Genomic DNA, 14,687 nt, shown 5'->3' with positions numbered 1-14,687 from the left:
GGAATCAACTCAGCAGCAGTGACTTTGGATTTTTGTGTTTGTTGGGTGTATCTGTTTGAGAGCTGACTTATAGGTCTTTGGTCTTAGAACAAAGCAAAGCTACCAGCTAATGAAAAATATGAGACTCATGATTTTGGGCTTGTTAACATAATATTGCAATTAGCTGACCATCCACTAATAGGTAAGCTATTTAAGTTAGAAAATGCCTTAGTCTGAAAAAGACCTAGGTTGCAAATCCTGGAGCTGGTCAAGTTTCTCAGCTTCTCTGTATCCATTCCTTATGGGCCGTTGAAAAGATTAAACATGACAGCATGTAACACAGCACCTGAGACCTAGTAAGCATTCCATAAGCCTTACTTGAATTTGGTGGAGCGGTAGAGGCCAAACCACTTCACCTGTGTTCAGTGAGCCTGTGTAATACCTGCAGTGGTAGACTTTGTAGATGGTTGAAGGGTAGCACACTGCCTGAGAAACTTAGAAGTGTCCCTTTTAACAGAGCTTACCCCCATCTGTTGATTAGAAACCAGATGCTGCCAAGCCTTAGCAGCAGAAAGGATGTGGAAAGTTATGTCATGAATATAGTGAAAGGTCTCCTCTGGAGGAAGAAGCATCTCTGTAGACAGGAGCACATGTGGGCTTCCTGCTCTTTCTTCCCTACCCTTATCAGAATGCCTTTCTTCTTCCTCTTCCTCCTGGTCAGTCTTTCTAGTGCATGGGACCAAGATGCTGGGTTTCTGCAGATTTGGAGCAGCCAAGAGGTCACCCCTCTCCAGACTGGTGTGCTAAGAAGAGTCAATTAGTGTTAAGGATAGATTGACTTCACAGGCCAGGCGGTAGGAAGGAAAAGAGAAGCTCCAAGAACTGAGGCAGACATACTTAGCATGTGCTGACTCCATGTGTGGTAGCCACTCCGTAAATGTATAAGTTGAGTAAATGAAGGGAGAAGGGGAGCAATGAAAAGTAGATGTAATTGGTGGTAGGTTGTCTGAGTGCCTCACTGTGTTTGTGACACAGTTACCCAGTGTAGCTTTTGAGAGCTGTGTTTGGCTTTTGCCACATTTTATCTGACTCCCTATCATGGCTGAAGCTCCTGAAGTCAGTAACTGCTAGGACTTGGTTGCTTGAGGCAAGAAGCTCTCCTGGGTAAATTTTTGTCTTTAGTGATAAAGAATTGTATCCTAAGCAAAACCTAATTTGACGTCGAGTTCTGGTCTGGTGAAAACAACGTATTGAAAATTGATTTAAGGTTTTTAAAAATTGCCTTGAGGGAGTAATTGCATCAGTTCATGATGAAGAAGATAGGCATTTGGCAGATGAGCGTCTATTCAGGAGAGATTAAGTGCCACTGAATGTCGCACACTGTTCTAGGTACTGACAATGATAATATTGATCACCAATAGCATTTACTAATAATAGTGATTAAATTTTCCATTTTGCAGTTACATGCTACAGTTGAATTAAACATTGCCTCTAGGTTAACATTAGTGTAGGTTTTGCTTTTGAGTAAGTCTCACAGTGACATTAATGTCACTGCTGAAGATATTCTAACTTGTAAATTTATGTGACAAAAAAAGAGAATGGTTATTTGTTCAAGCAGCACGTTGTTCATAACCTGTTCCCTCCGTTACATTCCCATGGCATCCAAACAAGCAGACATGTTGTGGCATTTTTAATTGGCTTCATTAAATCATTCCTGTTGCCATTTTGTAATTTCATGTTACATATGTATACAAGAGTTAAGGTATTTCATATTAGCTCTTTACTGTAGAATGATTTTTCTTTTAGTCAAACCCCTGCTTCTGTACAAGAAAACTTCAGTTTAAAAAATGAATGTGCCTTTCAGAGTGCCTTGAAGCTTGTGCTGGGTTTATGCACCAAGCCTATTGTGGATCATTCATCTAAGGGCATGGTGGGCTCAGCTCTGTGGAGACCTTCTGTGTCCAAACTCCCAGACCCCTGGAATTCAAGCTTCTGCCTCCTGCTGGATCAGAAACTGAATTAAAGGGAACTGAACAATGTCAAGAACTCTCTCAGATGATTTTAGGGACTCAGGAAACCTGAAGTGAAATCACGTGACTTGCCATAATATGGGATGAAGATGACATGGATAAACTTGATCTCTAATATCACAATAGCTGTTTATGTCTATCTCCTTCCCCGCCAGAACTTGTTTACCTCTCTCTAGTCACCAGCCTGAATGTCCAGTTCTTTGAGTTTCCTCTTCCCTTTCCGGACCTCTGATAACAGTTCTGGGGCCCTGGTGGTGCAGTGATTAAGAGCTCAGCCTACTAACCAAAAGTTTAGCAGTTCGAATCCACCAGCTGCTCATTAGAAACCCCTATGGGGCAGTTCTACTCTGTCCTATAGGATCACTATGAGTCGGAATTGACTCGACGGCAATGGGTTTGGGGTTTTTTTGATAACAGTTCTAATGAGCAATGAAAAGATTCCTAGACTAGAACCTGGATAATCCATTCTCTGATCTGTTGAGTTGTCTGTCATTCTACCAATTACTGATGGACTTCGCATGAGAAGAATGGGAAAAGCTCAGACAAAATACTGCCAATGAGTTTTCTCTCTTGTGCTTCGCTTTGGTACATGAAGGCCTGGAAAGACCTTTCTTATTTTCTTTCTATCACATTAATGTAGACAACAGTGCATTTGGGGTATATGTTGTATAAGATAATTCCTCTGTGGCCTGCTGCTTCTTGTAAACCATGTCAGATTGAGGTTTAAGGCAGTACAGGGTTTCTTGGGGCTAAAGAAAATGAGACAATTATTCTTTATCACACTTTATTACATATAGTCTTCAGTTGCAGCCTAGTATTCTGTTCATTGAGGCAGAGACCCAGCATACCCTGGAGTTCATATGGATCTACCTGGTTTAGCTTGTAGTACTTCTAGAAACAAGAGAGTCCTTAAGGCACCGCCTGGAGGTGAGGTTTTTCCTTCTTAAATTTAACTCTCTAGGCTGCCATTTTGAATGAACCCCAGCCTTCAGAAAGCAATCAATAATGGTCCCATAGTGCAATAGACTTTATAGAGTCCTAGGAGCCCTGGTGGGGCAGTGCTTAAGCACTAGACTGCTTCTGTAAAGATTTATAGCCTTGGAAATTGTATGGGGCAGTTTTACTCTGTCCTGTAGGGTCACTATGAGCCAGAAACGACTCAGAGGAAGTGGGTTTGGTTTAGTTTTTTGTTTGGTTTAGTGGGGGTGGTTACATGTTCTTAGGGAGAGCAGTAGAGCTAAAAAGGATTGTCGTCTAATGGAGTTGGCAGTGTTTTTCATCAATAGTGTTGGCCAAGAAGAACTTCAGTCTGATAGAGAATAGTCGATTCATTTGAACTGAACTTCTCTAACCCAGTGGTTCTCAAACCATAGAATTGTCTGGAGAACTTTAAATAAACAACAACAATAATCAATGTCAGATTCCACCCTAGACCAACTGAAATAAACTCTCTAGTGGTAGGGCCCATATGTATTTATTTTTAAGCTTTCTAGTCAGAGTTGGAAATCCATTGCTGTAACCTTGTGTCACTGACCCAAGGTGGTTAGCATTAGTGATGAATATTAGAAAGGCAGTGGATGATGTATGTGTTGGTCTGGTAGACTAAAAAGTATTCTGGGGGTTTGGAGAGGTGAACAATCAGGGAGAGCTTTATTAAGGACAAATGGGCAATGAAAGAAGTGAGTTATTTGGATTGGGGTTAGGAAACTTTCATGAACCAAGGCACAGATGTTAAGAGCCATCTTTGTTAAGTAATAGGCAGTGTGAACATGACCTGGCAGGGTTTTTTACTGGGATGTTAGAGGTGGGTTGGGGTGGGTGGGATTGGAAGCCAGCAAACACATGCAGTTACGAGGTTGTTGCAGGAACTTCGGTGTAATGTGATCAAGACCTGGAAATGAGAATCCAAGGAAGGAACTTAATTTGAGAAAAATGGGGAAAGATAGCAGTACCATTAATGGAAATAGAAAAGTGGATCGATATGATTTGGTGGTGAATTACCTTTTAAATTTGACATGTAGTGTTAAAGGTGCTACAGCCAAGAGTTACTATCCTGTAGTAGACCACTGGCTGGGTTGGCATGATGCTGACTGGAGATGAGTTATTACTGTAGATTTATACTTTAGAATTGTAGAATGCCCAAGAACCTTAAAGTGCCCTCGGTTGCCAGATGAGGAAACCGAGGTCCGGAAACATGCCATGACTTGGTCAGGGTCCCAGAGGTCTTAACTGCAGAACCCAGGCCCCCAGAAGAAGCCCTAGCCCAGGATTCTCTGAAGGTGTGAGAGTGAGTAAGCAGAGTGAAAAATTACCAAGTAGGCCTGAGCAAGAGTACTCCCTACACAGTAAGAGGAGGGAGGAGCAGTCAGGTGTGGGGAATACCCTGAAAGGAAGCGGTTATCAGCGGTGCCATGTGTAGCAAAGTGACAAAGGCATAAGGGGAACTGGGGCAATACTTTTGGATTGAAGCAGTCAGAGGAAGATGGTGGCCTGAAGTCAGAAGCTGTTGTTGGTTGCCACTGAGGTGATTCCAACTCACGTGACCCCGCGTATGCAGAGTGGAACTGCTCCATGGGGTTTTCAAGGCTGTGACCTTTCCCTAGCGGAGCGCTAGCCCTGTGTTCTGAGGCGCTGCTTAAGGGGTTGGAACCGCCTACCTTTCAGCTAGTAATTGAGCACTTAACTCTTTGCATCACCCAGAGACTCCCTGAAGTCAGAAGAGTGATGAGAAAAGAGAGATCTTATGAAGTAGTGACTGAGCCTAACCGTGTCATTAGGATTATTGTGCACTCATTAAATATCCACCTTGCATACACATTTAATGAAGTGATATACAAAACCAGGAACTACATAAATCCGTCATGGAACTCAGTTCGCTGGTATAAACTTCACCCAAAGTAATGGTTCCAGTTTATTTCCTAAATTCATGGTATGAAGAAAAGGAATGTTGGAGTATACTCATCTTATTATGTCTGCTTCCCAATACATTTTTTTTATCTATGTAATCTTTCCCCGTTTCCCATACCAGTCATACGAAGAAATCGATAAGGAGAATGTTCAAGTGTCAGACTCAGAAAGGAAAATGGATCCAGCAGAAGAGGATACAAATGTGTATACTGAGAAGCACTCAGACAATCTGTTTAAACGAAAAGAAGTCCTGGCAGGTGAGTAGCAGGGTGGGGCTCAGGTGGGGAGGTGGTCCTTACCTGGGCCTCTAAAGTGTTACTCAGGTGTGTGTAGGCAAAGCTTGCTGAATGTCACCTTCCTACTGAAGGCAGTCTTTACAACCCTTCTCATTCCAGAATGAGGGGCAGGAGGTTAGCAAGCATTGGCTTTATTTTCTGCCAGTCCTCTGGGCCTGTTCTTTGGCCAGCCCTTAAGTGGGGTTGGTGTGGTGATGGCCTGGAAGAGGAAAGTTAAGATCTGAATTGGTCCTAGACAGTTTGGCTGGGAAGGGTGTGGGTAGAGAAAGGTGTGTGTGAAGAGCCATCAGTCTTGCTCCAAGCCATCCCTGATTTCAAGGGAAACTTAAGAAAAGGAAAAGATCTTTTGTGGGGAGGGGAAGGGGAGGGGAGGGAAGGCATACTTTACACATATAAGCCCATGGCTGTAAGAATGTAGTCTCTAATTGTAACTTATCTAATGGGCGCATTAGCATTTGATTTTAAGGGGGAAGATTTGTAAAATTTAAGAGCACCTGATTTTTTTTCCACTTTCTTTATGATTTTTTTAAATCATTTAATTTTTTGTTGTTATTGTTGAAAATGTACACAGCAGAACATTCACCAATTCAACTGTTCGTACATGTACAATTCAGTGACAATGATTAAATTCTTTAAGTTGTACAAACATTCGCAACCTCCTTTTCTGAATTGTTCCTCCTCCGTTAACATAAACTCACTGCCCCCTAGACTTCTTATCTAATCTCTCAAGTTGCTGTTGTCAGTTTGACTCCATATAGATAGTTTCTTAAAACACGATGCTTAAGGCAGATATTCGTTATTAATAAAGCTAAACTACTATATTTGGTTTTCAGGAGACTTTGGGGTGATATCTTTGGTTTAAAGTCTATCTCATAGAATAGCTTTGGGGGTTCATCTAGCCTCAGTGGCTCCAGAAATACTGGATTCCAAGAGAAGAAATTCTGTTCCATATTTTGCCCCCTTTTGATCAGGATTCTTCTATGGAATCTTTGGTCAAAATGTTCAGTAATGGTAGCCAGGCACCATCCAGTTCTTCTGGTCTCATGGCAATGGAGGCAGTTGGTTCATGGAGGCGATTAGACATACATTCCATTTCCTCCACCTGTTCCGGACTCTCCTTCCTCTGTTGCTCCAGGCAAATAGAGACCAATTGTTGTTCCTTGAATAGCTACTAGAGTGCCTAATTCTTGATAGTCTTGAATCTAAGACTAGAAAGTTGCATGTTTTTTCATATTTATGCTTAAAAATTTTAAGTCAATTAAATCATGTTTTATGTTTGCACTGAAAAAGCAATTAGAAGATTAGAAAATGAAATGTGAGTACTGAAAAGACTAAAGTATTTTAAAGTATGGAATTAGTTGCGGTCACAGCCAGATTTTTCTTGCTGAGGCTTTGGGTGACATTATTAATACCAATCAAAGAAAGTATTGTACCTTCCTGAAGAATGTCAAATTTGCATAATTACCTGGTTGCTTCATTGAATCCAGTTTTTTTTAAGTGAGGGTTTTCAAATTAAGCCTTTTATAAAAGCATAAGTGGATTGAGCTTGACAAAGCGAATTTCTGTAACCCTGGAATCCTTTCTAAAAGCAAGCTTCCTTTTGGTGTGTTTCAGCTGTCATTGCTGGTGGAGTTATTGGCTTTCTCTTTGCAATTTTCCTTATCCTGCTGTTGGTGTATCGCATGAGAAAGAAGGATGAAGGAAGCTATGACCTCGGGGAACGCAAACCATCCAGTGCTGCGTATCAGAAGGCACCTACTAAGGAGTTCTATGCATAAAACTCCCACTTAGTGTCTCTATTTATGAGATCACTGAACTTTTAAAAATAAAGCTTTTGCATAGAATAATGAAGAGCTTTGTTTTTTGTTTTTTCATTAAAGAGCCATTCTGGCACCTTAATGATAAAATCCCATTGTATTTAAATTTTTTCATGTATTTCTTTAGAACCACGTAAAATTAAAACTTAACATCTGCAGTGTTCTGTGAATAGCAGTGGCAAAATATTATGTTATGAAAACCCTTGATTTTCATGGAATCGTTTGAAACCTTATGCGCAAATACGAAGTCATTGTTTTTATCCTAAGGTTCGAGGATAAAAGCTGTTTAATTTTTGTCGGCATGTCTCAGATTGACCCTACCAAGCTGGTTGTCATTAATTTATCTGTTGCTTCCCTCTTCTCTGTCCCCCTCCCTTTATGTCCCCTTCAAAACAAAGCAAAACTCTATGCCTTTTGTAGCTCTCATGGTGCAATTTGTCTTTGGATAATTCAGATAATGGTAAATTTAGTGTATATGTGATTTTCAAGTATGTAAACTTTAACCTCCACTTTGTATAAACTTTTAAGTGTCAGACTTTCCATTTTACACTTGCTTTTTCATTACCTGTAGCTTTGGGCAAATTTGCAACAGCAAATTAATGTGTAAAATTGGATTATTACCACAAAACTGTTTAGTCGTATCTATCTAATCAGATCTTCTTCTGGGAGGATTTGATGTGAGTTAACTGAGAAGCCTCAGCAAACCCAAAGATGCTAACAGTATTTTGAGAAGTTGCTACAGATACCTTTGGCCACTGTATTTGTTAATTTCTTGCAATTTGAAGGTACAAGTAGGGGTTTAAGGAAAAATCAGTTTTTGTTCTTAAAAATGCATTTAAGTTGTAAACGTCTTTTTAAGCCTTTGAAGTGCCTATGATTCTATGTAACTCGTCGCAGACTGGTGTTAATGAGTATATATAACAGTTTAAAAAAAAAGTTCATATTTTATAAGCACAGACAAATCTAATGGTAACTTTTGTAGTCTTATAAATAGACATAAATTGTTAATTTGGGAACATAAAAACTACTGAATAAATCATGTGGCCTAATATTGAAAATGTCACTGTTATAAATTCTATACATTTTCGGTCAAATGTACATCTCCCCTTTGCTAATGATTGACTGGTCTCAAGGACGCCATGGATTTGATTTCTGACTGTTCCACAGTGTCTGTAAATCAAGACCAAAGAGACTGTGGATAAGGCTGTTTATTACCAGATTTGCTTCTGAATTGGCCAGAGGAAATCTGGATGTATTGTATTTGTGTGTGTGGGTTCAGGTTCTGGAAGGCTGCCAGGGAATTGCAAAGTTTGCAACCTTGATGGGATAGCTGATGGCAATATTGAGACAGATGCCCACTTTTGCAAATAAATTATAAGACTATAAATTCCAAAGAACTGAAGGGGCTTTCCAGAAGTAGGTATCTAAAGCTTAATCCTATAGATTGATTTACCTTTGAAACTTCACTCCAAATCTTCTGAAGCTTAACGGAAGAACAAATGGATGGAATACCATAATTCATACCACAGGGAGGGAGTGAGGGTAGGGCAGGAGCGGCTCTGCATCAGGAGGGCCTCCCTGCTTACAATGGAAGTTGCTCGAAAGCAGTAATGCCTAAGGAGGATGTAGAGGCAGGCAAAGACCTGGCTAGGTACTTCCTTCTGCCCAAGTATTGTTCTCTTTTTACCATCAGAGTCTCTGGATGGTGCAAATGGTTAATGCGCTCAGCTGCTTATCGAAAGGTTGGAAGTTTGAGTTCACCCAGAGGCCCTTGGAAGAAAGGCCTGGCAGTCTACTTCCGAAAAATCAGCCATTGAAATTCCCACGGAGCACAGTTCTACTCTGAAACACATGAGGTGGCCATAAGTGGGAATAAACTTGATGGCAACAGGGTTTTGTTTTTTTAAACTGTGAGTTGCCAAAGTAGGAAGAAAACAGCAAAAAGGAAACTTTCCCAACATATAATTTAATAAAATATAAATGCTTCATTTAGAGAACATTCCCTGGAATTGTCACAGAACTGCTTTAAATTTTTTTTTTTTAAGCGATGTTTGGAACCATGTTTACTTAAATGCTTAATGGCCTTAGTTCTCGAATTCCTTTCCCATCACTTGCAGAATCAGTCCACTTTTGAGTGATTAAAAGGAAGTAATAGCACCTTCTAAAGTCACACCATATCCCTCAATCACAGAGGTTCAGAATGTAGTGGGTATACCTCTAACTGTGCAAAGCATAGTGAAATTCAATTCAGAGAACTGCTTGGAATATCTGTGCCAGGAAAAGAAAATTTCTGGCAAATATTTTGTCACTGCTGTAAAGCAAAATATCTGTTAAAGTGCCAAAATAAAGTCTGTCATGCCGAAAGAGAAAATTCCTTGTGTAGACTGACATCCAGTTTTCTTCAGCTGTATGTTTTCTCCTTAGTTTTTTCTTTTTTTTAAGATACAGCAAATACTATAAAAAGTGTTAGTGATGTTACTCACTTCAGGAAATTTTTAGTAAAGTGTAAATATTAAAGCTGATGAGAAAATTTCCTGTTTCTTTAACCACATGTAAATGATTTCCTTTGTGTGAATATGGTGTTTGAGACTTGGCAATGTATTTGAACTGTCCCATATTCAGCATATGGGGGGAAATGGGATGAGTTCACTTTTTTTTTAAGATTTAGCCGCAGGTACTTAGTACTTAGAACGTCAGAATTATCGTGGTGGTGGTGGTGTGCCGTCAAGTCGATTCTGACATAGTGACCCTATAGGACAGAGTAGAACTGCCCCATAGGGTTTTCTAGGCTGCAGTCTTTTAGTCTTTACGGAAACAGATTGCCAGGTCTTTTCTCCTGCAGAGCTGCTGGTTGGTTCAAACCACTAACCTTTTGGCTACCAGTTGAGCACTTAACCATTGCACCACCAGGCCTCCTTACCTCAAAATTAGGACCTGGTTAATAAAACTGAAGAAGATTGTAAAAATTACCACCTATTCATGTTAAAAATTGATAAAGTTTTATGTCAAACATTTAATGACTTGGTCTCTTGTTAATATGCTCCTTTTTTGCAGATTAGGTAAAATTTTCTTGCTTATTGAAGATGTAATCTGCTTAATATAAGGGCTAGGAGAATAAGCTAAATACGGAGAACATAGCTACCGTATCCCAGTGACCTTAAAGAACTAATATGTCCTACAAAGGGTGTTGATTCCTGCAGGAACAGGCATGATAATAACTTTGTACTTTTTAGGAGTTTATTTCTTCAATATCTTAAACATTTTGAAACCTCCCGGAAAATTTGTAAGTCAGAAGCAAAAGTATAAAATTTAAAAATGTACTGCATTGCAGGGTTCTTTTTGGAAGCAAGATTTTCTTTAAAGCTCTATGATAAAGTATCAGTGGGGTGGTTCTAGAAAAAAAAATTTAATATATTCGGTTTAAAAAGGCAATGACTTGAAGCAACACTAAATCTCCAACATGAGTTTATAAGCTCTAAGCCTCTGGCAGACAACAGTGAGACCTAAAAGGCTTTCAATTAAAATTAATCAAACCAGATGATAAATGGACTAGTCCGAGTTGAATAATCACTGAAGTTCTTTTCAGTGCTGATATTTTATGACAATAGTGAAATGTGAGACTAGGCTATTTCTGGGAAATGAGATTGAACGGCCACAGAAAACTTTAAAAAAGGCTAGAACAACATCCGTCTGCCTTTTAGCGGTAAAACAGTATCAAAATGAGTTCTGTCTCACTCTGTCTCAACTCTGGGTGACTTGAACTACGATTTATGGTTCTAAGGTTCATTTCTTTTTTATCTGCTATATATGGTCTTTAGCAGAGCCTGTTCTGACCAAGGAATCCTGGTGGCTTTGGGAGAAATTTGGTTTCCTGTGAATTAGCTGGATGCATGTAACCCAAGTCATAGTTCCAACCCACAAATAGGAGAGTGAAGCTTTAGGCATTGGTGCTTTAGATGCACTGAGCACAAGACACATTTATTCCAGTTTCTTTGGCAAAGTAGCATTCACACAACAAATACTTGTATGTGCAAAGCAAAAGGGGTTCAATGAACAAGTATTTGCATACTGACTAAGCACCAGACACTCTTCTAGGAGCTCTGGGTAATAGTGGTGAAAGAGATAGAAGAAGACCCTTCTCTCCTGGTACATGGAGCTTCTTGGGGGAGCAGTAGGGCAAGGTACATGGAGCTTCTTGGGGGAGCAGTAGGGCAAGGTACATGGAGCTTCTTGGGGGAGCAGTAGGGCAAGGACATAGTGGAAACAAAACTAACAATTCGGATTTATCAGGGAGTGATTTCCATGCTGGGCATGACAAAGGTTGATGTAGGAGACCAAAGGACTGTATCAGGATAGGCTAAGTGTGCTGCAGTAATCACAAGATCTCAGCAACTTACATCACAAAGATTTATTTCTTGCTCACACTTACATGGGCTGGTGGAAGGTTCTCAGAATAATTGTCATCCTCCAGCTCAGGCAAGAGTAGCCACTATCTGGAACACTGCCAGCCATAGTAGTAGAAGGGAAAGAATGGCAAAGCACAGAACAGCTCTGAAAGCTTCCACCCATTGGCGACGTGTCACTTCCACCCACATTTCATTGGCCGAAGCAAGTCACATGGCCACATTGAACTTCCAAGGGGCGGAGAGGTCCAATCGTACCTTGTGCCTAGGAGATGATATTTATGAACAGCTATAATGACTACAGGAACCCCTGGTGGTGTAGTGGTTAACAACTGTGGGTGCTAACCAAAAGATCGGCAGTTCAAATCCACCAGCTGCTCCTTGGAAACCCTATGTGGCAGTTCTACTCTGTCCGATAGGGTCGCTATGAGTCAGAATTGACGGCAACGGTTTTTTTATTATTATTATTATTTATAATAACTACAACAGCATGGTCAGTAAACATCTCAGAGATATGCAGCCATTTCTGTGACAATCTGGGTAAGATCATCCCAGGCTATGGAAGGCCCTCAAGAGGGAACAAGCTTGGAATGTTGGAGGAATAGCGAGAAGGCCAAGTGGCTGCTGGGCAAGGGGAGAGAAGTGGAAGAAGAGATCTGAGAAGAGTGTAATTGCTTCCAAACTGGTCTTCCTTCCTTTACTTTCGTCCCTTCAAAATTTATTCTTAATGAGGCAGCTAGACTGATCTCTTTAAGATATAGTTTGTTGCTGTCTTGCTTAAAACCCTTCAATGGCTCTTACAGCACTAAGAATAAAGTCTCTGCTCCTTACTTTTGCCGTTAAAGCCTATAGGACCTGACCCAGGACAAATGCGTAGTAAGGGGATACGGTGGAATTAGCATGGCCAGTTAAAAAAGGGGATTATTGTTATCTAGGGGAAAAATGGAAACCCTGGTAGTGTAGTGGTTAAGAGCTACATCCGCTAACCAAAAGGTCAGTAGTTTGAATCCATCAGGCGCTCCTTGGAAGCTATGGGGCTATTCTACCCTGTCCTAGAGGGCCACTATGAGTCAGAATTGACTCGATGGCAACGGGTTTGTTTGTTTGGTTTTATAGTTATCTAGGGGAGAAATAGTGGCTTGGCTAAGGGAGTAATGATGAAGACGGAGTGGTGTGGAGAGGACTTGTTTTTGGACATAGAATCAACGGGTCTTGCTAAGTGATTGGAAGTTGGGTATAGGGAGTAAGGAAAACATGGAATCAAAGATGGCATCTATGTATTCTGCTGACCATGAGTCAATCATGTACTGAGAAAGTGAATACTAGGTGCAAAGGGGTGGGGGGTGGGCTGGTAAATCAAGGGTTCTTTTTGGATCACATTAAGCTAGCGAGGACTATTAGACACCCAAGTGGAGGTGTCAGGTAAGAATTTGAGTATAAGACTTCGGAGCTCAGAGAAGAGGTCTGAGCTATTAATTTGGGAGTTGAGTTCGTTATTTTCATTTTAGCACTCTGATTCATTTCCTGCTCTTCCCTGCTCTGCTCTATATGGAAGGGAGGGAGTAGTTGATCCATGCAAACTACATTTCCCAAGCTTCCTTGCCAACTGGCTTCTAGGAAGGTTTGGCTAATGGAAGGCACTGGCAGGAGCTGGCTGGTTAGGAGAAGGAGAAAAGCCAGAGTATTTTTTTCCTCTCTTTCTCTGCTTTGGGCATCATTTCTAGCAGTAGTGCATCTCCTCTGTGGTTTGAACTCCCACTAGGCAGGCCCCCCTCCATCGTCCCAGCTCCCACTATTCTTAAACTGTCATAACCCCACTTTCTCCTTTATTTTCGCCAGCCCTAGGGAGTGTAGCAGCTGTCCTGCTATGGCTATTCTCTGGGTAATCTTATCCTTCCCAGATTGCCTTTATAGTTCTCGAGCATCTTTGTAACAAATTCCCTGAATTCAGTTCCCTTGGATATGTTACCTGTTATGAGTTCTAATTTCCTTCTTGTATACCAACTGATGACACAGGAGCGAACAGCATATAGATAGTATCAAAAAGCCATGGGACTAGATGAGATTGTCTGGAAAGACAGTGGCTCTTCCAGCCAAGTCTGACTATGTCTTGGATGAATCACTACCAGATTCAGTCTTTAACACTGGTCACTGGATTGGGTGCCATTTTGGCAGATGCTTATCAGGGAACACAATCTTTACGTGCAAGTAGAAAAAAATCCCTGTAATGCATCATGGAAAGCTCGTTTTTGAGAAAATTAATAAGCGTGTTAAAGTATCCACTTCTACCAGATCATTATTAACACACAATATTAACTGATTTTATACTGAAAAAAAAAAAGTAACCGGGCAAAAGAGTAAGAGCTATTTGAATATTCAGGAAATATCTCTATTAACTGTGTGTACAATAGGAAAACATCAGCAAACAAAACAGTGTGTAATCATCCCACTTGTAACCTTGTCCTGGGGCCACTGAAAGCAGGATTTTTGCCTCCTTAATTACATTCTGCTTAGGTGAATACCTCTGTCCAGGCCAATTGCAGGAAAAGGTAGTAAAAATGTTTAAAAATGTAGATGGATTTGACTTTACCGAGACCAGAACTGGAAATCGTGTATTTTCCTTTTCTGATAATCTCACGTCTCGGTCCTTTGCTTTTTTTCACTATCTGTTACTGTTTTTTTTTTTTTTTACTTAGCTAATTTTTTCATGTGTAAAATAAAGATGACAATAATAATTGGCTTGTTATGGGAGTTCAATGAAAAAATAAAGGTGAAGTGCTTAGAACCTATCTGGCATCTAGTAGGCCTTCAATACAGGATAGTTTCTTCATTGCTTTAACACGTGTCCTGAGCACTCACTATGTGCTAGGCATAGTTCTAACCACCCCCCCCCCCAAAAAAAACCCCAGCGCCCTCGGAATACTGGAGCCAACAAAACAAAGCCCTGCTCTCATAGAACTTAACATCCCAGTGGAAAGAGATAGATAATAACAAATATGTAATGTATTAGCAAGAAGGTGACATTGGAGCAGAGACAAAGGTGGTTTGGGATTGATGAAGCTATGGTGTGGGAAGCCTGGAGGGCTGGGGAGCATTCCAGGCAGATGAACAGCAAGTGCCAAGGCCTCGAGTGTAGCAAGTGAGCTAGAAAGTAGAGTCCTGGGCATCGGTGAAGTATCCACGAGCCAGATGGTGTGTGCACGGTCTTGCAGCTGTTGTAATGACTTTGGAGAGCCATGGCAGGATTTTGAGCCA

At 40.7% G+C, this 14,687-nt stretch overlaps 1 protein-coding gene across 1 annotated transcript in view; it reads left to right on the top strand.

The window, feature by feature from the left end:
* Positions 1–7,867, top strand: part of SDC2 (syndecan 2) — a 137,013-nt gene extending 129,146 nt beyond the window's left edge. The window contains exons 4-5 of the mRNA XM_049854573.1: positions 5,038–5,173; positions 6,827–7,867. Of these exons, the coding sequence (XP_049710530.1) occupies positions 5,038–5,173; positions 6,827–6,990 (300 nt within the window). The 3' untranslated portion in view covers positions 6,991–7,867. The remainder of the gene's footprint in view (positions 1–5,037; positions 5,174–6,826) is intronic.
* Positions 7,868–14,687: the final 6,820 nt, after the last annotated feature.

Source organism: Elephas maximus, chromosome 15 (genome assembly GCF_024166365.1).
Source record: "Elephas maximus indicus isolate mEleMax1 chromosome 15, mEleMax1 primary haplotype, whole genome shotgun sequence".
In the NCBI taxonomy this organism is placed as follows: domain Eukaryota; kingdom Metazoa; phylum Chordata; class Mammalia; order Proboscidea; family Elephantidae; genus Elephas; species Elephas maximus.
Note: the sequence above shows the minus strand (reverse complement) of the source record. Positions and strands in the feature narration are given on the sequence as shown.